The sequence below is a fragment of the Branchiostoma floridae genome, chromosome 2 (assembly GCF_000003815.2).
Source record: "Branchiostoma floridae strain S238N-H82 chromosome 2, Bfl_VNyyK, whole genome shotgun sequence".
NCBI lineage: Eukaryota > Metazoa > Chordata > Leptocardii > Amphioxiformes > Branchiostomatidae > Branchiostoma > Branchiostoma floridae.
The window spans coordinates 6338876-6364770 of record NC_049980.1 but is presented as its reverse complement, the minus strand read 5'-3'; the positions used below and the strand labels follow the sequence as shown (position 1 = coordinate 6364770).

Below are 25895 nucleotides of genomic sequence, written 5' to 3'. Positions count from 1 at the left end.
CCCTAGAGCTAAGCTCATGAAAAGTATTCAAAAAATTATTTGAATGCCATTCATTAATTCTATGTATATTAAAAGTACTTTGGTATATGGGCATGTTTTGTATATGTATGAGCCTGGTGCAAAAAGATAAAATATAAATTATCATGATTAAATTAATTTAATCCAGCTTTTCTCTTTTCCTCAGGGCATCCTTGTAACACTTATTATAAAGATTTTTTCTTTGGGCACTCTGACTTGTATAAGTCAATTTACTTACTTTGGGGAACTCTTTCATTGCCATCTCTTAGCTTTACTGTATGATAATTCTGACGGATTGAATGATGATGACGAATATTGCCAGGATTGAAATAAGCGTGGGTGTAGGGTTATGAGAAATTGAAACGAGGCTGAACTAATCCCGGAGAAATTAACTAAATCCTTTTGCTGCTGAGGCAGCTTACTGGCAGGAGTTATACATTATATTGGTTATGGAGGTACGACACTTCTGCATGGCTGTGCCTGAGGTCTATTTTCAACATATACGGTGCTCTGGCCAAACTTGTAGATGTTTGAGCCCTCATTTTCTTGTAGTAAAATCTACCAGGCTTACTTACGTTTTTGCGTGTTGTATTTGACATTAAACAACTCGCTTACTTACCTCTTTGCATGCGTGTGCTTGCTATTTGCCATTCAACACAACGGAAACCAATTTTTTTTTTTTTTTAATTACTATGCATCGGGCATGTTGTGAGTCGATTCTCCGCGACCACCTGTCCACCTGACCACTTTTGCCCGGTCCCCCAGGTGGTCATCTTGGGCAGGTTTGACTGTACATGTAAAGTGGCCAGTGGCCCCTAAATTGATGTTATCAGAAACCAAGATAGTGGCTTATATTGACAATGTTTGAAATTGTGAAATCTTCTAACAGAAGGAAATCTTTAGAATCAAACTTTATAGGCACTCGACATAGCTCGCTACTGTGTGGGGTGAGTAACATGGTATGTCAGAGAATATGACATTCGGTCTGATGAACTTGCCTTGAGTATAGATCTCCATAAATGTCTGCTTATGGTATTAGTTATGGGCAAGGTTAAGTAATATCTACATTTGTGTATGTAGGGTGACACTGGATAGGATGATTGACATAAGCATCAGATGGCCAGGCTTGCTTCCAACAAGGAAATCTTGCTGCCTGACTGGGCAGTGTAAATCAAAAATCATGATGGATGTCATAAGAATGTGGGTCATCAGCCCAATGGATTTATAACCATTACTGATTATGACATATTGCAATATTGGTCGGGATATTGAATGAAACTGGTTGTAGAACATACTGGGAGGTCAAATTTTAAAAGAGGGAAAAATTAACACCAGTTTCAGGGTACAATTTAAAAAATGACTACAACAATTGCCATAATGTCACCGGAATTGTGGCTATAAAATTTTAGAAAGAAATGCCTTGAAGTTCGCTCAGACATACACTTTGGAAGGGGACTTAAATGATGACTTTGCCACCAATCTTATGCCATCGGATGGTATTGCCAAATTGAATTACTTTATTCATAGAATTTCAGATGAACTAACATAGATTTAGATGGCACCACAATGTTGATACATCATTCACAATCAACAGCCGAGAACAAATATCCTATATATCAAGAATACATCCAGTGACAAGGCATTCATTTTTAAGGCGCTGTAAAACTAGGGGCTTTGTAGCAGCTTTGTAGGTACAGGTGGCTACATTGATAGGAACATCCACCATTTCAAACTAACCCATGATTGTGTTCCGGGGAAGAAAGAAGCCCGGTAGGCAATGTAAAAGATGAGAGGGAAAAAAAATGATCAAACAATGGACAGATATGACACTGCATGAGACATTAAGAAGAATAGAAAACTGAGAAGGGTGGAGAAAGCTTTTTGCAGATCAGATCTTTTGTGGTGCCCCAATAGTCAAATAGTTAGGACTTAAACAAATAGACAAGATGAGATTGCACTCATTATATTTTCCACTAGTGTGACAACAAAGCAGTCAAACAATCAACAAGATATTCTAAAAGTGCAACAAGCTCTACATGGATGTCATGAATAATTTAGACACTTTCCCTATAGGGAGCCATTGTAATAATTGCTATATATATATAGGCAGCTGTCGGTACAGTGTGTCTACAGTGATATTCCAGACAACATTCTTCATGTATTAAATACATGAGCTGCATAATAAGTAGGAGATTTTTATCTCCGAATTTAGAATGTTTGCACAGGTTGAAAGGAAGGTGTAATGCAATAAACATTTTGATATTCGTTATTGAGTGGGGGCATTGGTGTGCAAATTTGTCCCACATGGGGCCATAGGGGTACTTAGAGCTGCGCTAAAGTTTTGACCAACACACCAGCTGTGTCATAATGAATTTTCCATCACTGAAAGGTGCATAATGAGCTAAAATTCAAATGGAAAGACTTGAATGTTAGATCTAACATAGTTTACCTAGCATTTTTGTAACATCTCTTAAACACTTTGCAGCAATAAACATTTGTGCCATACATATAGTGCTCATGGCATTTTTGCCGATGACCTCAAAATTATATATTACAGTAGAATTTTTCTCTTCATTGAACAGCAAAATGAAATACGTACAAATTTACATTTTGTCTTTTAGATATGGCAAATCAACAAGCAGAATTCCAGCGTGCTAAAAAGTAATTAGAAAATTGTTCTTAAGCAATAAGAAAACAAAAAAAGAAGTTGCACCAACCAAACCCCCTTGCTGTGCTTTAATTGAATTGATACACAAGTGGGGCTGACCCCAGTAAGGCGTAATGACGGACGCCTGAATGATTTGTTACAGCATTACGGAAGGGGTGCCAGCCGATATTGCAGGGGGAAAGCTTTCAGGTCACAGAACATTCTAGGGAGGAGCCAAAAGGTGATTTCCCCACGGAGCGTTGACAGCAAATAATTTCCCCAAGTCTGAAAATGTTTAGAACTTTCTCTCTGCAACAGGACTTTGAGGTTTTGTAGAATCCTTTAGTTTGGAAGATTTGGAAAAGTTAAAGCTTTGAAAATTTTTATACCCTACAGTTCATTTATACTGAATCAGCGTGTTTTATCAATAAATGCATTATTCTGTACCCTTTAACATTCACCGTTGATGATTTTTTCTGAGGAATATGAATCTGACTTAACTTATTATGTCAAAGTTTACATTCAGCAATTTTCAGGTGGTATCTCACTGCACTTGGGGCACCAGGGCAGCACTGCGGGGTTAATTTACCGCAGCACTGTTGTGTTATTTCTACCAATTTTTTATAATGTAGGTATTGCATAATACATAAAAGCCTTAGAAGACAACAAAATACACAAAACATAAGAAAATTCATTCTTTATCTCTAAAGTTAGTTGAGTAAACTTTTGAACCCTGCAGTGCCGCACCTTTTGGGTGCCATGCATAACATAGACATTGTGAGTTTGAGTGCCCACAGTGCAATACCAGACATTGGATGAAAGCCAACTTATCTACTTTGCATGCACAATATTCCATTCACGTCTCTGCATACTTGAATACATGAGGGGGAAAAATAAGGAATTCATCATGTAACCAGAAAGCTATCGATAATGAAATATGATCAAATGTTTGCCACATGTTAGTCTGATGACAATGCCCAGAATGAAAATGGACGAATGAATCTTAAGCTTCTTTGTAAGACAGCAGGCAGTAATTTGTTGGGGGGGGGGGGGGTTCTCTGCAGATTTATGGGACTTGTGAGTGCAGGGGTTTTGTGATGAAGCACCCCAGGAAAATTAAAAAAATTCAGCCCTCTAAAATGGCATTTTCTGTGTTTTTGAGAGAATTACAAAATGAATTTAAAATACAGTGCGTTCATTTTGGGGTACTTTATCTTGTGTACGGAATGTATAACATAATGTAAGCACTGCCATATATGAGAAATATACAACGTTCTGTCATGGTTTAATTAGATCCTCTAAGAAGTACTAGGCACTCTCCTATAGACAGAGGGACAACTTATACCAATCAACTATGGAGTGCTAAAAACTTTCCTCAAAATGTGTACTACGGAGTCAACTTTCACATTACACTTTCTTTTTCCTCTTTTATTTCAGATGCAGCATCTCATATCCGACAACCAACAACTTGAATTGATGTGTCTTTATCAGATGCCTTCATGAGCAAACCCCAGCGAGACAGCACAAAGCACAGAGCCAGAAACTTGGAGGACAGCCAACTGACACAATCTGGGAACGGCCCCTGATGGTTCTGAACAGGAAAAGCCTTTTCTGTAATGAGTCATACATCAGAGGGACCAGACTAATTTGGGAGCTGATTGGGTGGGGACTGGTGATGGACTGATGTCTGCTTTCATTGCTATACCTCAATTACTGAGTTTTACTGTTTGTGGGGCCTTCAAAGGGGTTTCAAGCTGATAGAGTGCTTCGGAAATGTCTGCCTAAGAGGGTATCTAGATTCAGAAATTCCCTAAGCAGAGCCCCTTTCATTGGCAAGTTTCAAGGTGATAGAATGCTTTGACAATGTCTGCCTTAGAGGGTATTTAGATACAGGATTTCCCAAACAGAGCCCCTTTCATTGGCAGGCTTTGTAATTTCTTGATGTAGACTTGAGAGACATTGCAAGGTGCTTTTTCTTGAGGGCATTTGTTCTGTGGTAAATATCACGGCAGAAAAAAACGCCAGACAAGATCTACATGTACTTGGCATTCAATCCTAAGCAACTTTTGTCGCTGGCATTCATCGACGCTTGGGGCAATTTTGGTAAACCTTGATTAAAATTTCATGGCTTTCTGTTCATGGCAAAATTGTGTGAAGAAAATCTGTCGCCACAAGTCCACTAATTGACCCAAATGACTTTTTATGGGCAGAAAGCACTTAAAATGCTTACTCAAGTTGTAACTCCCGATGCCAAACAAGTTTTGGGTCATATAAGAATTGAGGAGGCCATCTATGTAACATAGAATTGCAACAAAATAAGTTTAACTCAAAACCGTCCCTGTCCTTGGTACTGAAAGCTATCATGTGAACATCCGGAAATTTTCTACTGATTTATCTTTGCAGTCATATTTGTTTCCAACTTACAACTTCAAAAGCCAAATATGATTTAGATACAAGAGGCCATCTCTACAACATTACAACAATCACAGTAATTTTACCTTCAAAAGCGTCCCTGTCCTTGGTGCTGAATGCTTTCACATGAGCATCCGGAAATTTTCTAATTCTCTATCTTTGCAGACATGTTTCTTTTCAAGAAATTATGAGCACACATACAGAATCTAATCATAATGGATACAAATCCGTCCAGACTTTGGCATCTAAAAAAGATACATAGTGCTTCTAAGTGCTCTGCAAGTTTGGTGAATAACGATCGCATCCTCCAATTAATTTCCTACCCCACATGTCAAACTGGCCTAAGTCCAATAGTTAAGCTACCATTTGCTATTCCCATTATGTTAGCCATAAAAGTGAAAAATCGTTGCTCTACATGATCAAAAATTGATGTCGGTTTTTACAGCTACAGGGAGAGTCGTGACCATAGGAAAGGGTAGATTTTCCGAGGATTACGGCTTTACGTAATGGGTTTAATTCTTTTCCGAGTCGGATTACTGGTGGATTGGGGTGAATCCCTTTGTCAGGATGAAGAATGGAAATTGTAGAAAGGTAGGATTTTCTTCTTAATTGCAATACTCCCAATAGTCCAATTATAGTTAACAAGTTACTGCCAAAAGGGTTGAACTTTAGAAAGTAAAAAAAGGTGTTGAGCTGTTGAAAACTTTTGATTGATGCCATCTTTTGCACAGACTTTTTTGCAGAATGGTCACAGGTGTTCATAAAGAAATAAACATGCATAGTTTTCAACCATGAAATAGCATGTTATATTTTCAGGTAACAAGATGCACTAAGGCCATGTTGATTTGATTATGTGGATGACATCCTCATGTGCATCAATTTTTTGTATGTTTCCAAAAATTAGCACAAATATGCCATGTAAATGTATAATAATGTCATACAATGCCAATGAAATTCGATTCCAAAGTTGATTGTTACAGATGTTGTGTGTTTCTGACCACTTTCAGAATAAAGCAACATTTTTTTTGGGGGGGGGGGGCATTTTGCTTATTTGCATAGGAGTCACCCATATACTCAAATCAATATTGCCTAGGTAACAAATACTTTTGAAATCAATGAAGTCACTGTCATAAAACTTTTCTAATCTATACACCTTATCATACATCATGAATATTGGATCAAAGTTCATGGAAAACCAATAACCTGTCAAAGTGTGGATGCTGGTATTAATATGGGATGTAGACACATTGTCTACTTCAGCGTTCACTTCTAATAGGACTGTCGTCTGTCATTTTACTACTCCCTGGGGCATAGATATCCCATTAAAGTCTTAACGATCCACTCTAAGTACTCTCGTGGGGCAGAGATGTGGGACATGTGAACTTCTGGTGCACTGGACCCGGTCACGACTGGGGGTAAACTTAGCGGAAATGGGGGATTTGTCCTTTTGGCTTTGATCCATTATCACAAGTCTAAAACATAAAAAATTCATGGGTGCATAAACAGTAGCAAGATTTGATTGTTGATATGCTGATCCCTTAACCCTCAAACCACCGAAGCTTTTTTGTGACGTAGATTACCGTATGGGGTCAAAACTGACCCCAAAACGTTTTGTACAAATACAGTTTTTTGTGTGACTCTTTTTGTGATTTGTATATATGTATAGTTTCATTAATCTACGTGGGATAATTTGACATGATTAGGTGAGAATATGTCTAGCTTATCATCATAATTTATGCAAAAGATGATGAGGACCACATTTTGCACCAACGCTATACAGACCGGGAATGAGGTTTTTGATGCCTGTACCGACTTCAATGCCGTATAGCGCCTGAATGGCTTATGCTAGGGCCACCAAACTTGGTAACTTTTTAAAAAATGTTGATAGCAAACATTTTCAGTGAACAAAGTATGTTCATCATTTTTCATGTTGCCATGGCAACGGAATTTTGACATACATATTTATTACGAAATTTTCTAATTTTGTATTAAACATTTAAGTTTTAAGGTTTTCTTGGCAAATAACAGTTGTTTATCACATCTTATGAAATTAAACGTAAATTTCATGACTCAATATTCATAATTTATGCTAATTTGATGACGTCATTAGTCAAAATCCAAGATGGCGGCCGTTATTACCTAGATGACGTCATAATGTCGTCATATACCATGAAAATGGCATAAAAGTTAATACAATAATTTTGGCTTACATGTACATCATTCTCTGAAAATTTGGTGATCCTACGATAAGTAGTTTAGGTGTGGGTCGCAAAAGTTTGTTTAAAAAAATGCTGGGGTCAGTTTTGACCCCACTGGACCATGCATAAACTTTCTAAGATAACTTAATCAACAATAAGCCAATCTCGGTAAAAACTTAAGATAAGTTATAGGACATATATACAAACAAACTCCTGGAAGGAAATTTGTTTTCGACCAGAAATGACATAATGGCACACATTGATATACGCCTGGGGTCAGTTTTGACCCCATACGGTGGTTTGAGGGTTAATAATGATGTTCTACCAGCAAAATGCACTGTTGTTAGAGATTTAATTTATCAGAAAAGCTTGAAGAAAAAACTTTTTGGGGAAATTGTTCTCATTGTCGATTTACAACTATACGAGACATAAGTTATGGGTAAGACAGACATTTCTTGATAGTTTTTAAGTAAAGACCTGCTCTCATTTCAATTCTAGATATAGTGCACTGTAACGCTATATGAGATATTTTTAGAAATTTCCGGTGTGATTCATTTGGTGTGATATGCTGCAAATATTGTGCCTGCAAAGCTATTGTATTACAATGAAGGGTGGTTATACCTGAGCAGAAAACAATTCAGATTTTAGTAGATTTTAACTGTTGCTCCAGACAAATAATGAATCAGTTATTAGATTTTTTAGTGCTCTAAAATTGTTTGATGAATATGATTTCATATGTTTCCTTAGACCTTTGCTCCCATAAAATACAAAAAGAAAATATAAAAACAAATTGAAACAATGCTTTATGGGAGGGGCAAGGGTATATCAAAGCCATAAACTCCCTGATGTATTGACAGTTAAAAACCTTTGATTGCTTCATTCTACTCAGGTCACATTTAATGTTCTGGACCAATGAGCATTACCAAAACACATTCCTGTCATCACAGCTTTCCCAAATCCCTTTTTCCCCAAAGAGCAAACCCAGGCTGAAAAGTCCATTTGTTGAATGGCCCACATGTCATCAATGTTTCATGAGGAATCTGAAGCCTAAGCTGTGACTCAGTCTCTACACAAGTCATGAAGGGTGAATGCCTTTTGGTTCACCGGCGTGCATGTACAAAGCGAGAGGTCAGTTGGCAAGCGTACTGTTGGGGGTAAACACTCAGTTTGCACAGTTGCCTGGAGGGAATGTGGGAGCTGTCTATACTTTGGCCTGAACTTGACCTCTATCAGAGCACAAAGGCTAGCCTATATAGTTTTACAACTCACTGGAAGCCTTAAACCCCATTGCGGATGTGTATTTTGTACAGCACATTAAGAAATCTGAGGCTACCAAAGGGAAAGGTGACAATGTCTACTTGAACTTGACCTCCATGTGAGGCTAGTCAAGGGGTTTTAGAAGATAATCCCTTTTCTGAACTGTTTGACTGTGTCTTTAGGCATGACATAATACGAGCATGAAATACGGTTGTTAACGTTACAGCGAGATACAGTGACTGTCACGAAATGCATTTGTCATATTGTATGAAAATGAAGAATAAGTTAAGGGCTCTCACATTAAAGATTTTGTATCTGCCGTTGATATTGCTGATTATACCATCAATAAAAGCATGCAAAACCTTCCCTCATCAACTGCAATGAGTAACACTTAATATAAGTGATTTAGTTCACATTTTACCTGCAGATCATATGTTTAAAAACATCATTTATTTGGTAGGAAGGGAAATCAAGATGTGGTTTCCAATTGTAATATTTTGAAAATATTGCAGTTTGAAACCAACGTCTGTCAACTTGATATTCCAAAATACAGTGTTTTTTTTAAAATTGCCACAGACAAAGGTGAACTACCATTACCTTTAAGTTATCATTTATGGAGAATAATACTTCTTGAGCATGAATGGTTCAACTGTTCTTTAAATTTACAAAAATTGTTAATCAGATTAAGGATACTCAACAAAGAGTGCTGTTAACAGATGTTACAGCAAGCCTGGGTGTAGATATAGTCTCTGGAGACCAAACTGCAGACAGTGACAAACACTTCAAATAAAGAGTCTTGAACTAATCCATGCAGAGCAGCTCGAGGGCAATATGCTGAAAGTGGTGCACTTAAAGAAACTACTTGACCATCTGCTCCCCCATTTGAGTCATGACATTGGACTAGCCAAAAGGATCACAAGTGCTGGCAGAATCAGATATACCAGACTGACAAAAATGGGTCTGAAATCCCAATTGTGCATTTGCCTAAATCATACTCCATGAAAGGGACTCTGCACTGAGGATTTTATGTTGAAGAAGAGAGTGCTCAGATTAGATAGTATACTAGAATGGCTCAACTGTACATGTTTAGGGGGATGATCGTAGACCCCCCCCCCCCTAAACTTGTCCCTGCTACCTAGCCCCATAAGCAATACAAGCAGGCTGAACATTAAAAAAAAGTTCAAAGTATGAACTGATTGAAATAAGACGTCTCTTGCCAACATAACATTATAACCAGTTGGCTGGGAAACAACAGTGGTAGGAGACATTCTCCCTACTATATCTGATTCCCTCTGAGCCTTTCCCCTTTAGAGATTGTCATGAATGGATTTTGGTGACATGCAGAGCAAAAAATGCACCTCTGACCCTTTCAAACCAAACATCCTGGTTACCAGCAATCCGACTGAGTGGAAAACCATGTTCAGTACTGGAGAGGAAGCGACCTTGGCCCCAAAACGGTCCATGTATGGGACACACAGATGGAACATCCAGGCTCGAGATGTCCAAATTTGGTTGTGACAATGTAGTGCAGTTGTAATGAGTACAAGTAACCATGTTGAACTTCAGTGAACTATCATACTTGGCTTCAGATTTAATTCATCAAACTTCAATTGATAAACTCTCACAGTGTTAAGTAATTAAGCAATAGTGGGGTTTTGATAAAATTAAATATATTATAGACATGCAATATATAATAATGGCAGAATTTTCACACGCACTAAAAGGTAAGTAGAATGACACTTAATGTGACTGTTACATTTTCAACTCTAAAATACCACCTTTTTACAGGCAATGTCTGACAAGGTTTCTCATAAAGTATCCCTACAATTCCAGACCTTAAATGCTTCAGTAATACATTAAAAGTTGATTTACTGAAAATTTACTGAAATTGTACTGTTAGTAATCAACAAGTAGTTAACAGTAAATTTACACTTACTGTCATGTTTTGCCAAAGGTTGCCATTCCCTATGTCTATAATACTATGTCCATACTTTGTATTCAATTAACCTTCAATTTAACCTTCTCAATGCTGCCTAACCCCATAACCAGTACAAATTTAGTGCAGAATGGCTACCTTAGTAAGCTGAGGGTTAAAACCCAGGGGTGCAATATTCTCACCTTGAATGTCGTCTGAGACTGAAGGCTTCTGGGACATCATGTCCTTCAGGGCGGTACTGACGTCTTCCTTCATGGCAGGGTTGGGCCATGCCTTAATACCTGTCAGGGCAAAAATTACATGTCTTAGTGCCTGTCAAGACAAAAACTACATGTCTTAATGCCTGTCAAGACAAAAAATACATGTCTTGATACCTGTCAAGACAAAAATGATATGTCTTAATACCTGTCAAGACAAAAATCACATGTCTTAATACCTGTCAAGACAAAAATGATATGTCTTAATGCCTGTCAAGACAAAAATTACATGTCTAAATGCCTGTCAAGACCAGAAATAAACATCTTATTACCCATTACAGTATGATGCACACATCTCAATTTAAATCTGTCAAGACTTGTCTTAATTCACATCTTAATACCTGTCACGCCCAGATGTATATGACTTAACGACCTGTCAAACAAGATGTACATGTCTTAATGCCTGTCAAGACAACATGAAGATGACTTAATGACCTGTCAAGACCAGATGTGTCTTAAACACCTGTCAAGATGTACATGTCTTAATGACCTGTCAAGATGTACATGTCTTAATGACCTGTCAAGATGTACATGTCTTAATGACCTGTCAAGATGTACATGTCTTAAACACCTGTCAAGACAAGATGTGTATGTCTTGAACACCAGTCAAGACCAGATGTACATGTCTTAAACACCTGTCAAGACTTAATGAACTGTCAAGACAAGATGTTCGTGTCTTAATGAACTGTCAAGACCAGATGTACATGTCTTAAACACCTGTCAAGACAAGATGTACATCATGTCTTAATGAACTATCAAGACCAGATGTACATGTCTTAATTTTTGCTAGCTTTCTTGGCCCCCAACAAGAAATGTGCATGCCCCTCCCTAAATATATATTTAGCTATTTCTGGAACCTTAATTAGTCTGCTATGTTGCATGGAATGAAACTGAAAAGAAGTTGAACCAAAAAGACAACAACTGAATTTACACTTTTCTGAAATTTGTACTGACAGCTGCATCTTAAGTTTAGAATCCATCCTTAAGCAATTTCATAAAATCCAGTATTGAATTCATCACAATGTCTTTCCAGGGAGATGCAAATGAAAGGTTATTGCAGAAGATGACAATACCTATTATATAACATATATTCCACAGCGCAAAAAAGGATCATGTTCTACAATTTCTGTCATACAATGTGACATCTTCATCCTGGGGCTGCATTTTGATGAATCCCTCTTATCTGTTTTACAGAAATGACAGTCCCCAAGGGGTTTCATTAAAAAGAACAGCAATGACATATTCCAGGCAGCTGCTCTTTTGGAAGAAAGGAGGGGCTCTGGTAAATCTTACTTACATTAAAAGGTAGACTAATTGTCAGTGGCTATAAATTTTGCAGAATAAAGATGAGTCACCATTTTGTCTGTAATACCGTTAGACTGGATGCCAGCCTGTGATCTCAATGCCTGGGGGACTGTGTGCAGAATTTCCTAGGGGGCTTGCTAGCCCTAGAGCCAAGGAGTTGGCATGTGTAGGCCCTGGAATCAGCCTTGCAGCATTTTGGATGTTTCTACAGGGATTTATATGATATAAGCCACCACACAGGTTTTGGTTCTTGATGTATTTGTGTGTGTGTGTATGTGTGTGAGAGAGAGAGAGAGAGAGAGAGAGAGAGAGAGAGAGAATTTCACGTGTAGGTTTTACAGTCATTTTTGTCCTGATAAAATCTAATTTTTTTTATGAACCAGCATTATCTCACATACTTATCTTACTATGTGTGTGTCCAACAGTAATCAAAAGCATTTTACTAGTGAAAGAGTTTTCTCTCCCCAAATTTAGAGCAGGAGCTCCGCTTTCCTTGTTGGCTCATGCACACCATAAAAAAAATTGTACCTAGCTTGTGGGATGAAAATGTGCAATCATTGGTTCAACACTTAAATGCCTCGAAGTTAGGGAGGAAACTAATTGAATGGGACAGCCTAACACATTCTCTGAATTTCTTGAAAGACAGCCAACCTTTTTAAAGTAGACTCTTAGTAATTCCAAAACTTGAACATGAACGCAACTTTATTGCATATTTCTGCTGCAAAAGTCCAATAATTCAGACACTAAAGGGCAAAGTCTGGGCACAGCATAATCATAATTCACCCCATAGCGACAGATATATGATAGTCTGTAACATTACTGTGTTGGACATTTTGGCAAGCTGACAAAATTGTTATCAGTGGATTGCATAATAAAGCACTACCTCACTTAGCTTGAATTGCATATTCTGTAAGCACTGCTGATGGAGAATTGCAAATGAGCAAATATCTCATTTATGTGTCACTTGATATGATAATCAAATTAGAAGCTTTTCTAATGAAAGGCAAGAAGCTTGCAGAAGTTTGAAGGGATATTATGAGATGATCGAAAAAAATGGCCCAAAAATAATTTATGTTTTGTTGTCCTAGCATTATAAAATTGAGAATTTTCACTACTAAATATGTGTTATTGGGGCCACAAAAACTTAGGCAACAAATTGGTATTACTACACTTTTTCCCTGTATTTTCTTGCATTCTTCCCTGCATTTCAAGCTATAATTATGCTGCAAACAATTATTTCTTTATTTTTTATTAGATATATACAACATAGAAATTTTCCAACATTATGCTTTTATCAATTATTTCACACTTGCTTTCTTCCCTTAATATCAAGCTATGTTTATGCTGCAAACAATGATTAGTTCCTCACTTTCTATCAGATATATAAAAAACAATTTTTTTTCAAAATTATACTTTTATAAATTCTTTCACATTTTTCCTATTGAAGTTTAAGTGACCCACATATTATGTAGCACGTAACCAGCGAGCTGACAGGGGTTCATGGGGGCATGCTTCATTATCTGCGACCCCTGCAAAGTGCGCAATTGACCCCCCAGTTGTAATACCTCTCCCACCATTGTGCCAGCTTACTGGCCTGAAACAGGTGGCGGGCATTAAGTAATGGGTGCACCAATTAGGCAATAAGGGCCAGAATCCCTCCACTCTCTCTCTTCCAGCCTTCAATTATTTACTACTATACAGCCCAATAAACTTAGAACGACAAAATTGAATCGCTTGCTTGAGTTGGTATATATTTTTGTCTCGGTGAGGAGGTATGGGTGAGATATTGCAGGGTATTGGAGAGAAATTGAATATATATTCCGGAGGCGAAGCGGTATAGTTCCGTGGGGACATGTATTTCTGACGGAGATGTATTTTTCATGCAATCAATCGCCGGCCCCATGGGGTATACAGGTCCTATCGATGCCAGTGAGGCCACAAGTCGCAATACAACGGTCTGGGCTTATTCCTACCGTTAAAGACTATTAGATTCATGCAGCGTAAGAAATTTATGGTACATAAAACTCTCATGTTATGACTGATAACAGATTTAAGCAAGCAGTTTTGTCATAACGGGAATTTGTATTGCAGGCTGCTGGTATAACGTTTACCGAGTGCCCGCCCCGGTATAGGAAAAAAGGGCAAAATCGTGATCACCAATGCAACACGGTTCGGCTTGGACCCATATACAGTGTGCAATTTTATAAGCGCTACTTGTCGACGCCGCTAAATCATCAAGTTCGTGCCTTAGATCTAGTGAACTCATCTTACAGGAATTCTGACCCAAATTATAGAAGCAGTAATAATTAAGAAAGGCGCGAAAGTTTTTTTTTTAAAGAAGAACCTCGAAGCTTACCTCTTCCGACGGCTTCAGCCGCCGCTCTCAGCGCTTCAGGCGAGTCGACCTCGCCGACGATGGCTAGGAGATAGCCCTTGGCGTTGCTGTCCGCCATGGTGTCGGAGTCCGACTGTGGAGGACCGGCGGTAGATGGGGATAAGGCGGCGTCAGCCATGGCACCACGGCACTGACTGGGAGACGGGCCCTACGTCTGACGTCACCGGCGATGACGCAGCCGTCCGCACCTGCCATTGGTCAGGCGTGCGGAAGGTTAATTCGGGTTGCTTGGCAAAAGGCGAAAAAAAATCATCGATTCTTTTTTTCTTGGCGGAGGCAGACGCATCAATTATCAATATTGCAAACATGGAGACAAGATAACATCATGCAACAAAAGATGTAAATGAAACAGCATAAACTAGATACAATCTAATGTCAGCAATTTTTCAGAGAAACGATCTGAAATTGTAAACTGTGGTTTTGTGATATACTGATCATGACTGACTACGTTGATCTACCATAATAACTAAGGTCGCTATACGCATGTAAGTGGAGTTTGGCTACCATAGGGTTGTATTCTCCCGCTCAGTTCAAGAGGAAACGTTAGCCTTTTAACAGTCTCTCTCTCTTTATCTCTGCTGGACAATTATTAGCCCAATAGTTGCCGAATTCCCCTACCCACAACCCCGTATGAAGGCCTGGTGAAGCCTAGATGGTAGTACACATTATCGAAAGCGCAACACTTGCCAGTGATGTTCATATCGCCATCTTGCCGTCATATAACAGCCGGCGATAGTCATCCACACTGGCGATTGTTTATCAGACTTTAGCGGGGCAAAATCATACCGGACGTAACCAGTGCAGGACTGTCTATATTAGACTTGTCCCAGTGGATTGGGGAGGGCAGTTTTACCCAATGAAACATCTTGATGGAAATCTAGAAGATAACAGAAAATGAATGGACGAGAAAATTACTCTTTCTCTTGCACGAACGCAATATCTTTTGCTCTACCAATCTGGTAATTATCAAATTACCCGCACGGCCGTTATCGAAACTACCATGTCGGCTGATGTCAGCATAAAAGGTCGATTGATATTCCAAAGAAGAGAGTAAGATATCAAAACCTGATGTTTTGCTGTTGTACCTTAAAAAACCGCTAGGAGGCCCATTATCTAATCTGATCATTGTTTCCCGATCGCTACTTACCAAGCGAATGTAAAAAGAATCCATCGACAGCTTCTTAAATTATACTATCTACAAACACAAACACAAACACACACACACACACACACAAATACACACGCGCGCGCGGTCACACACACGAGCACACACACACGAGCACACACACACGGTACAGAATACGTAACGTTAACCTTGGCAATGATAATTAGAGAAAATCAAATGGGGCGGGGGTTCAACTGTCCTTTTCTTATCAGTTCCCGTTGTATAAATCATCATTCCACCTTTGTACAAAGTTGTTTTGATCCAAAGAATGTGGACATTTTATTACCGCCTTCTACGAAGCCATGAAACTTTTGAAGCTCGGCCAACCTAATCCAACTGGCTTGGAGGATGGGTGAGGTGTGAAATCCCCTAAACCCAGAGTAATCCATAGTCGGTAGGGGTAAGACCAAGCGGATCGTTAAATGTAAACGTAAAGGGGTGGATAGCAATGTCCAATTATGCAGGTGGGGAGGGGGGCCGCCATGCACGACTGCAGTTTTTATTTTCTTATCTTGCAAACTTGAGGTACACTTGTTGAGAAACGCCCCGACACTAGCCAATTTCAATTTAGAAAAAAAAAGGATATTAAGAATTCAGAAAATCTAATCATCTGAATAGTGAAAAATTTCTACATGTATAAAAGTGTGACAGAAACGAATGCATTGTAAGTATCGAAGAAAACATGTTGTTAAAACTTACTAAATATTTTTCAGTGCCCTTCTAAATTTCTCCGTGTTTCTTCCCTACTCCCTATTTACATTTGGTTGAATAATCAAGTGTGTGGGATGGGCATCTGTGTCCTCAAATGCAGTCAGCGGCAGGATTTCAGACCAACGTGACATATAAACACGTCCAAGTTCAACATTACACCATGTGTATCTCTCCTCCCGGAAGCACTTGCACATTCAATACGTGTGTTGGTGAGCTCTGTGTAACAAGTACGTCGTGGAGTGAATAACACAACCTTTTACATTAGAGGCTGCGACCTCCGATTGACCAGATTTTTCATATACATGAATAAACAACGATTTCTTTTTAAACGTTTTTTGTTTGTTTGTTGTTGTGTGTTCTGATGTCTTTTGTTGAAACATACTACTAACATTGCATCACCCAAAATGATGCCAGGAGTCACACAAGTCCGAAATTAACCGTCGTTCAGCTAGCGATGTCTGGTCGAAAGAGGGCCTGGACAAATGAATGAATTCACACTCAATGGGCTTCATTTCCGTCTCCCGGATACATATGTATGTTTACAGGGAATGAAAACGTTTGAATAATTGATGCCGGTGATGTTGCACGTGCATCAGCCTGGCTGATGAATTGTTTGTTTGCTTGTTTGTTTGTTTGTGTTCATCAATAACCAATAGTAACTGCCAACAGTAACTGGACCCTTTGAAAAGCATTAAATACCTTACGTACAATGTGTTAACAGGCATGTACCGAAGTTGGTGTTGTGTTATATATAGTCACAATAGAAATCACGATTTCTGTTGGAAGTTTTGGTAAACGTTGCATCAGAATTGTGTTCGTTGCTACGATATCTTCTTCCACACAAGATCACACAACATTCGGAAAATAAAGAAAGAATATCATCTTTATGTTCAAGAACACGGCTTCATACGATACGCTTTATCAAAGTGTATGCCAACTTTCTAGCCTCTACCAGGCTCCATGGGTACAAAATAGTAGTAGAAACTGGCCCAAAAGACAGATAATAACAACAGATAACATGTCGGAGGAGTTAGCTGACCAGAGAGCACAGCTTGTGTCTCTACGTCGCAAATGGTACTCCCTAGCCTGTCCAGCTAACTCCTATAGCATGTTATCTATTTTGCTGCTTATCATACAATCTTTCCAGCGTCCTATGGAGCCTGCTAGAGGCTACCGTCTCCCAGCTGTTTACTGCAAATGAAATGAGAGTACAGTTTGTGTCCCTACGTCGCAAACTAATTTTTTCATATAACGTTAATCCCTGGCCGGCTCCTCTGACAAAATTGTCCATTTGGCCTGAGTTTGTACTATTTTTCCAGCGTTCCATGGAGCCTGCTAGAGCCTAACGTTACTGCCTCCCAGTTGTTTACACCAAATTAAAGCGTTTCAATAATTGATATTGCTCGCGCGTGCCAGCTGACTGACAGTGAGAGATCACACTGCAGTGTCTCCCCCAGTTCCCACGATGACGTCATGTCTAGAGTTGCCGAACGTGCGGCGGGTACATACAGCCGCATTAATCTGTCCGAGTCCACAATCGGGAACGCTTTAAATTGATAAAGCGGGCTGCACTGGGACGTTTCCGTCGTAATTTGCCGAGAGAGACTTCATACTAGACGTTCTTTACGGCTGTGTAAATCGTACGGTTCGGTGAACTGAGACAGATAAATTGCGAGGGGTGCACTTCCTACGTGGGAAAAACAATATTCTCCCAGCATACCCATAATAGCTGTGCTAGATGTGTGCGTACCATTGCGTCGTTTTCCATGTTTTTAAACAAATGCAGTTGCTTTTTTACTTAGAGTTTTCGTTTAAGACTACATTATTTGTCTGAAGTAACAAAAAGCATCATACTTGCGTAAAATACATGTCACAACCAAACATCTGCTTGAAGATGACGCCCTTTGCAAATACGTGACAAAAAAGTCTGTATTCACTTCGAAAACAATATGCGTAATATGTTCGTATGGCAGGTTTTAAGCATCATACATGGTGACGAGAAACGATGTTTGGATTTAGTTTCGCCTGCCGGTATACACGTGTTACGTGACCGCCATGCCACCCATCCTGCCCGAGGTCCCACGCTTTAGCTTGTCTGCATGCGCCCCCTTTGCTAGGAAAGGCACTGGGCCATCCTTCAACGGAAGCACACTAGTGCTCCCTTGCATGTTTGCCTTAAGTAAGGTTACGAAAGGTATTTGTTGGGACGCTGTGTGAATATTTTAGGGGGGGGGGGGGATTGTGTGTTTGCCACCGGGGGAAAGACGCCATCTTTGATCTGTGTTCGCTTCATCTCTCACGCCCACGCTCGCAGCTTAGAACGCGTCAAGGATTGTTTCATCGAGGTCACTGACTCCCATAAAATCATTTCTACATTGTAACATCCTCGGGGCAATATAAAGGCCATTAAATCGCACGGCAATGGGCTTTGGAAGGGGCAGTGTTCCCGCGTTTTTTATGCCCCATCTTACGTCACTATACAGACGTTACAAGGTGATTTACACATGCAAAGCACATACAGAATGCAAACTGTGTGCTCGCAGCACCGTGTAACAGTGATAGATCTGTCTGGAGTTTGGTTCGTATTCTCACAGTGTACTTGATTTGGTTGACATTTGAAAGTCTGTTCTTTCCCGACTCACCCTAATCAAAATAATAAGCCATTCGTCACCGCACACTTTGTCGCGGTGTGCACCCTCGCTGCGCGGCGGCTGGATATATAATTTACCCCTGGAAAATTGGATTTCCCTAAAATATTGATATGGCGGCCGCGAGGGGGCTTGGTTCATTAATATTGAAGAGGTGCCTTTTCGTGGTGGAATTGCGTCCCTGTGACCCAGTAACCCCAAACCTGTGCAGCAATTTTGTCGCCCGAAGTGGTAAAACTCGCTGACGATAACGGTAGCGGGTAATCCCTACTCTTTTGTTGTTATATGATTGCCGATGCCATTATTGTCCACCGATATGGATTTACTGGATGTAAAACTAACGCATGCGGCATGCTGATTGGGTGATTATGTCATACTTGGGCCGGCATATAACGTTCAATACGGGTGTTCCGGGCCGAGTGATAACGTGGGTTATCACGCGGGTTTCTACTGTTATCACACAGGCATTCCATAGAATTATTTGAATGCATTTCACGTGCTCCAAATGCGTCGTTGTCAAAAAATTCAATGTCGGATTCTGACAGGGGAATTGCCGTTGTTACAATTTTTGTTTTGAGGACATCAAATTTTTTTCAACTTCTTGAAACGAGTGTTTTCACAGGTGGGTAGGACGTGAATAAGGTACAACACGGTGTATGCCGCATCAACCTCGGTCCCAAACTGAAGAAAAACGATGCGATGGTCGAGACGAGAACAGTTTACACCGTCTTCACCTTTGACATATTAACCACAAACCCTGTCACTGCGCATGCGAACTCGGAATGGTGAACGAGCTTATTCACGCTGACATCAGTTCCTGTCCTTGGTACTGAAAATGGTCACACTGTCACAGTCAGCCTATACATGTCGCTAAATGATAGTTACTTCTTGACGTCTACTGTCCTTGGTTTTGGCGACAGATGTCTAATGTTGTTGAATGTTGTTCCTGTCCTTGGTGCTAAACGACATTCCCAATGACACATCTGTCTCCTGCTAGTGGCTAATGAAATTTACGTTAATGATGTCTCGTCTCTTTCGCTGAATAACAGTCTACCACTCTATTCGTTGTCCTTGATGATAATTCAATGATTTGTCCTTGCCCTTGATATAAAATGGCAGCTTACTTCATTTGTGTTCTCTGGTCCCTTAACTGGTGAGTGAAGCTTTATTGTATGCGAATGTCTCTGTCCTTGGTGCTGAAGGAGAATCATACCAAAACTGTTGTCTCTGATACTGACTGAAGTTCACATTGACATTGCTGTCCTGGAATGCAGCTTGGCCTTCACATTGACATTGCTGTCCTGGAATGCAGTTTGGCGTTCACATTGACATTGCTGTCCTGGAATGGAGGTTGGCGTTTACATTGACATTGCTGTCCTGGAAGGCAGGTTGGCGTTCACATTGACATTGCTGTCCTGGAATGCAGTTTGGCGTTCACATTGACATTGCTGTCCTGGAATGCAGCTTGGTGTTCACACTAACATTGCTGTCCTGGAATGCAGTTTGGCGTTCACATTGACATTGCTGTCCTGGAATGCAGGTTGGGGTTCACACTGACATTATTTTTTAATTGCTGTCCTGGAATGCGGATTGACGTTCACACTAGCTTTGATGTCCCTACGTGAACCGATGACTGACGTTCACACTGACCTTAACCTTGCGTTGAACGTGGATTGAATTTCACACTGACATTGCTGTCTCTACTTTGAATGTGAGGATTGGCGTTCACATCGCCTTTCTTGTCTATATCTAGAATGCGGATTAACATTCACACAAACATTGCTGTTTGTATCTTACTGAAATGCAAACTGGCGTTCAAAACCGCCATTCTTGCCCCAGAATGCAGATTAACATGCACACAAACATTGCTGTTCCTACGTGGACTACGAAATGACGTTCACACTTACACAAAGCTGCCTCTACATGTCGTTCCTGTTTGCTTCTCAGATTCTGCTTCCATGCAGAATAGAGGGAATACCAGGCTAAATACGGATTGACAGTTTACGCTTATATCTGGTCCCCGTGTTTAATACGTATTGGCAGCCACACTGACAGTGTCGCCACGGTTCCTGACTCTAAACGCGTTTCGTTCTAATCTTCCTGCTTTTATCTCAGATGACATTTGCTCGGAGTCTCCTAAATTGTCCTATGCCTGGTGGTGTTGGTCATAAACACGTCTCTGGCTATGGTAATGGATACCGTCCACGGTAAGAGTGGGTACCGGTACAGAAAATTCACGTACAAGTACGGTCCAGGTTCAGAGGATCGGCTCCAAGTCCGGACCTGAACTCGGACCTAATTATTTGTCTGTGATTGAGCCATACTCAAAACAATGGTCCATTTCGCTACAAAGGAATATGTTTGGGCGAGCGCTAACTCAGTTCAGTCAGACCAGGTTTCAATAAACCCCCAAACACGTGAACTCCTGCCGCCCTAGTTCCGGTATAATCTGTTCATTTTCTAATCGGGCCAACATCCGGTCAACTGATTTTTAAGATCCGATTTTTCCGGACCTGTCCAACAAGAAATAAACGAAACATATCTCTAGTCCCCGGTGAAACCGCTGACAGATTTCTTAGCTATTGGGGACCTTCATGAAAATGATGCCCTTTTTGTTTGAGTAGTGAGAAATAGCTTCTCTGTGCTTATCTGTTCCATCCAGGGAAACGTTAATGTGACTCTTCCTGTCTCTTGTGCAGAGAAACATTTTAGATAATAGCAACGGCATTTTCCAGTCACTGAGTGCTATTTTAGAGCCTTCCCTGTGCACATTATGTGCTAGTAGAAGACATTTATGCTGATTAGAGTGTTACCCATGACTTCCGAGGTTTTGATGAACTCGATTCGTTATCATGCAAGGCTCAAGTTGGGATTGCTACAAACACCGATTTGAATTCCATGGTGAGAAGGTACAGTGATAATCCATTGTTTTATCACTTACCTAACGTATGCCGAAACCTAGCATAGTGCCACGTATGGAATAATATATCACGCAACATGTTCAACCAATCTAGATGTGGCTACTTACGAGAAGTGATATAACGATATGTGAGTCCCACAAGATCTGTGTTCAGAGGAAAATTCAAATATCCCAGCATTCCTTGCAATACATATTTGACAATACACACCTCGCAGCTGGCTGAGTGTGAGCAACAAGAATATAGTCTTGTCATATTGCTTTTGACAGAGCCGCAACTTGAAAAAAGTTATTTTCATTAATTGTCAAAAGACTAAAGTTGTCAGATTTTTCTAACTTCCGTATAACTTCTTGATTTTGTGATAATCACCTTAACCAAAACGTCCTCCTCTAGTTTGTGTTCTTCTTTGCCGTTTATGGTAAGACTATTCTTATCTTAACAATATAAGATAATATCACCAAGCTGGTAATGAAGCGAAAACGTCTGCTGTTGCTGTTTTCCTTGTCCTTGGTGCTGAAAATACTGCCATTCCTAATACTGAATAAAGTTTCCATTGCATCGTTGTCCCTGTGTTTTATTAGAATTGACGTTGCACAGACGTTGTTCTGTACATGCCCACTACTGATTGACGTCGCCATTAAAATTGTTGACACTATGTGTAACGCAGATTGACATTTCCACTAACATTTGCCTAATGGTCACTTCAAGTAATGCGTGTATATCCCTGCGCCGCTCAGGATAAGAACGTCCAATCATCTGGCAAATATGGCACATGAGAACATGACCAAACTTCCGATTAAATACAAAGACCCACTAGTTCAGCTCGGGCATATCATGCAATTAAAGACGGAGGAAGAAATGCGATTTAATCAACCTCACCGAGGTGAACTATTACGATAGTGAATACAACACAGCCAGTGATGGCAAAAACATAGTGACCATGTAACTCGACTTTAAATAGTTAGTATCTTCCCTACACGTCACTTGCCAACACAGATTTCTATTCTATTCTATTCTATTCTATTCTGTTCTGTTCTGTTCTATTCTATTCCATTCTAGTATCAATCCTGTTGATAGTGACCATTTAATTGATATGGTCACGGTAGCTACAATATACATGATTCTTCATACTTAGGTAATTAATGAGACATCGATCTAAGGAACTGCAAAATGTTAAGTGGTCATCTTGGCTCGACTATTTTCTATTCTATTCTATTCTATGTTATTTTATTCTATGCCATTCTATTCTATTCTTTTCTATTTTTATTCTACTCTGCTCTTTTCTATTTCATTCAACTTTATGTCAATAGCTATCATAGCTTTGCATAGATGTGGACTAAGGCCCAAATGCCTCTTTCTTCCGTAGACATCAAATGTAATCAGCAATGGACCCATACCGAGACCACCTACACCTTCTTATCGTGTTATGGACCGCAGATGAACTAATTTTACCATGAACAACACTGTAGGCCACTTATACTTCACTGTGACATAAGCTTGGTTACGGGCGACTGAAGGCATTATCACAGTACTAAAATTCAGTCATATGCCTACATTGGCATGGACAAGCCGGTGAGCTACATATGTGATAAAAGTGATCATAATGTTTTCTTTTGAAAGTAGATTCGTCATGTCTCAAAGCAATTTTACATGGATATATTTTGCATGGGCACTAGATACATTGGTGCTGCATAATTTTTTCAATTAATTCATTTCACGTCTTTCACATAACACTGCAATCCATTTTTAGGAAAATAGTGACACTTCTACCGCGGCATTCCTGTAAACATTTTCAACATTGCCCACCTTGATATTCTTTCGTAGATTTGTGTCATGATGTTTCAGGTTTACTTGTTACGACGATTCTGTACTGCAGTATCTCTTACTGTTTTTGTTTTTTGGGTCCTCCTTATAATAACTAGTGGCATATAGTTTCCTTGCTGTTTGTATGGCAGAGTACATTTTTTTTCGGAAAGAGTTTGCTAGCACTTCCTTTTTCAACGTGCTCGAGATAACTCTTCGAACATGGGACCCCCTTTTTACGTCCCTTCCGAAAGACATGTGCGGTCCCAACCTCTTCCCAAGATATGAACCGGGGTCTTCCAGTTGCTAACTAATTGGAACCAAGAGCTAAACCGCGAGGATGCTACCAGATGAGCTACAGGGACATCCCAGTATCATTTATACTACGTTCAAAATATGCATTTCTCCGCATGTTATAAAGAAAACGCATGAAAAAAGTACTGATGTATGAAGTGGGTTGAATTCAAAAGCTTTACTCTCTACTAAGTTTAAGCACAGCAAAGTCATTTTCCTTATAAAGTTGACGGTTGACCTCTGTTGTATACCAGTGTTTTGAAATAGAGTTGTCCAGTTGATTGAATTTTGAATGTATGTCGTTCTGACTGCAGGAAGAGCATAGATCACCTACTCAACCGACCAACAGCGCTCTCTCCTTCCAGAAATATTGGCTTCACGTCCAGTTATTGATGCGAACGTTGCCAATGGCACGCACAGTCGAGACGTTCTCACAATAGTTTTGAGTTATGACTGCCGTATCTCCCATTCTTTTGTATCTATTTGGCTGCACACGATTCTAAATCCTCATCATGTGCAGATTCGCTCTAGCAGATGTGGAAGTAAGCTGGTGGTATTACGGGTAAATACGAAATATCGATATAATATGTGAGGCTGGCGATAATTCTACTGGCTGGGCAAAGAAAGGGGCCGCTCCGCTCGCTATGTTTCAACATTTTACCACTAAAATAAAGAATATTTTATTGATTACTATACTGTTTGTTCACGTTATTTCCTTATAATAGAGTGGGTACAAAGATAAAAGAAGATCTTAAAATTAATTATTAGTCAGAGAATATCATAAAACTAATTATGAAACAAAGGTTTACGCTCTTACTGTTTTCTCTGTCCTTGGTGCTGAAGAATATTCACACTCATTACATACTAGTACTTGTACTTGAAATAATAAGTTCGACATTTCTAGAAAGGGGCTACTTTTTTTAGATAGTTTGTGGGCACCCCTACGACCACAAATTTTCAAATTATATGTTTTCAGACATTCTAAGAGTTAATCGGTGAAAATAAACTGTCATCTTTATGTAATCTTACTTTGAAAATCTTGACCCTCTGAGACACTTATTCTTGCATTTTGAATAATATCAATCATTAGTAAGAGAACATCACAAAAATATCACGTTTATACATTTTGCCCTGTCCTTGGTTCTGAAGAATATTCACACTCGTATTGCCATTTATATACACAACGTTAATTGTTAGCAAAATAATCATTTCAATATTTCTAGAGGTGGCAAATTTTACGGCTATTTTGGAACTTGTGGAAACCCCTTTTATTCGTCTACCATGAATCTTCAAATGATATTTTACATATTGCAAAAGCCAAACATGGACAATAAACCACTTTATTATTTTTTATTACTATATTATCATATAGCCAGATGGAGTTGGCCAATCAGAGGCCCCCATTTCCCATGGGTTATCAGGCAGTAACCTCAAAAGTGGTCGGTTATTCTAATAACCGACCACTTTTTGGACCGCACCATTATACAGGGGACAGTCATGAAGTTTTTTTTGTACTGTTGTTTGTGTGTAAACCATGCATAACTGTCAAAAATATTATGATTGATTGGTTATGTTAATTAGGGCTCCACATGGGGAATATAGGGATACTTGAAAAGGAATTATGCTGATTTTACACATTTTCATTATGGCTTTCTAACGTGATTAAGCCGGTACCTTCCTAAAATCACTTCATATATACGTACTTTGTCGTGCCCAATTGAAAAGGCTCTGCATGGGGGGTACCAGGACTCCACTTAATACATGTAGTTTGTATTGCAAATAAGCCACATGTTGATGCTGATATGCTATCTCACAAACAGATGATTAGTTAAAATTATTAGTTAAATGATGATGATGAAATAGTTTAATGTTTGTATTATATATAGACACTATTGTACAATATATATATTGCAAATGTATTTTTATGTAAT

The 25895-nt window shown here is 39.5% G+C and overlaps 1 protein-coding gene across 1 annotated transcript in view; it reads right to left on the bottom strand.

The window, feature by feature from the left end:
- Positions 1-25895, bottom strand: part of LOC118432043 (microtubule-associated protein 1B-like) — a 57062-nt gene that overhangs the window by 24675 nt on the left and 6492 nt on the right. The window contains exons 2-3 of the mRNA XM_035843549.1: positions 14387-14613; positions 10651-10749 (exon numbers count right to left, since the gene is read on the bottom strand). Of these exons, the coding sequence (XP_035699442.1) occupies positions 10651-10749; positions 14387-14543 (256 nt within the window). The 5' untranslated portion in view covers positions 14544-14613. The remainder of the gene's footprint in view (positions 1-10650; positions 10750-14386; positions 14614-25895) is intronic.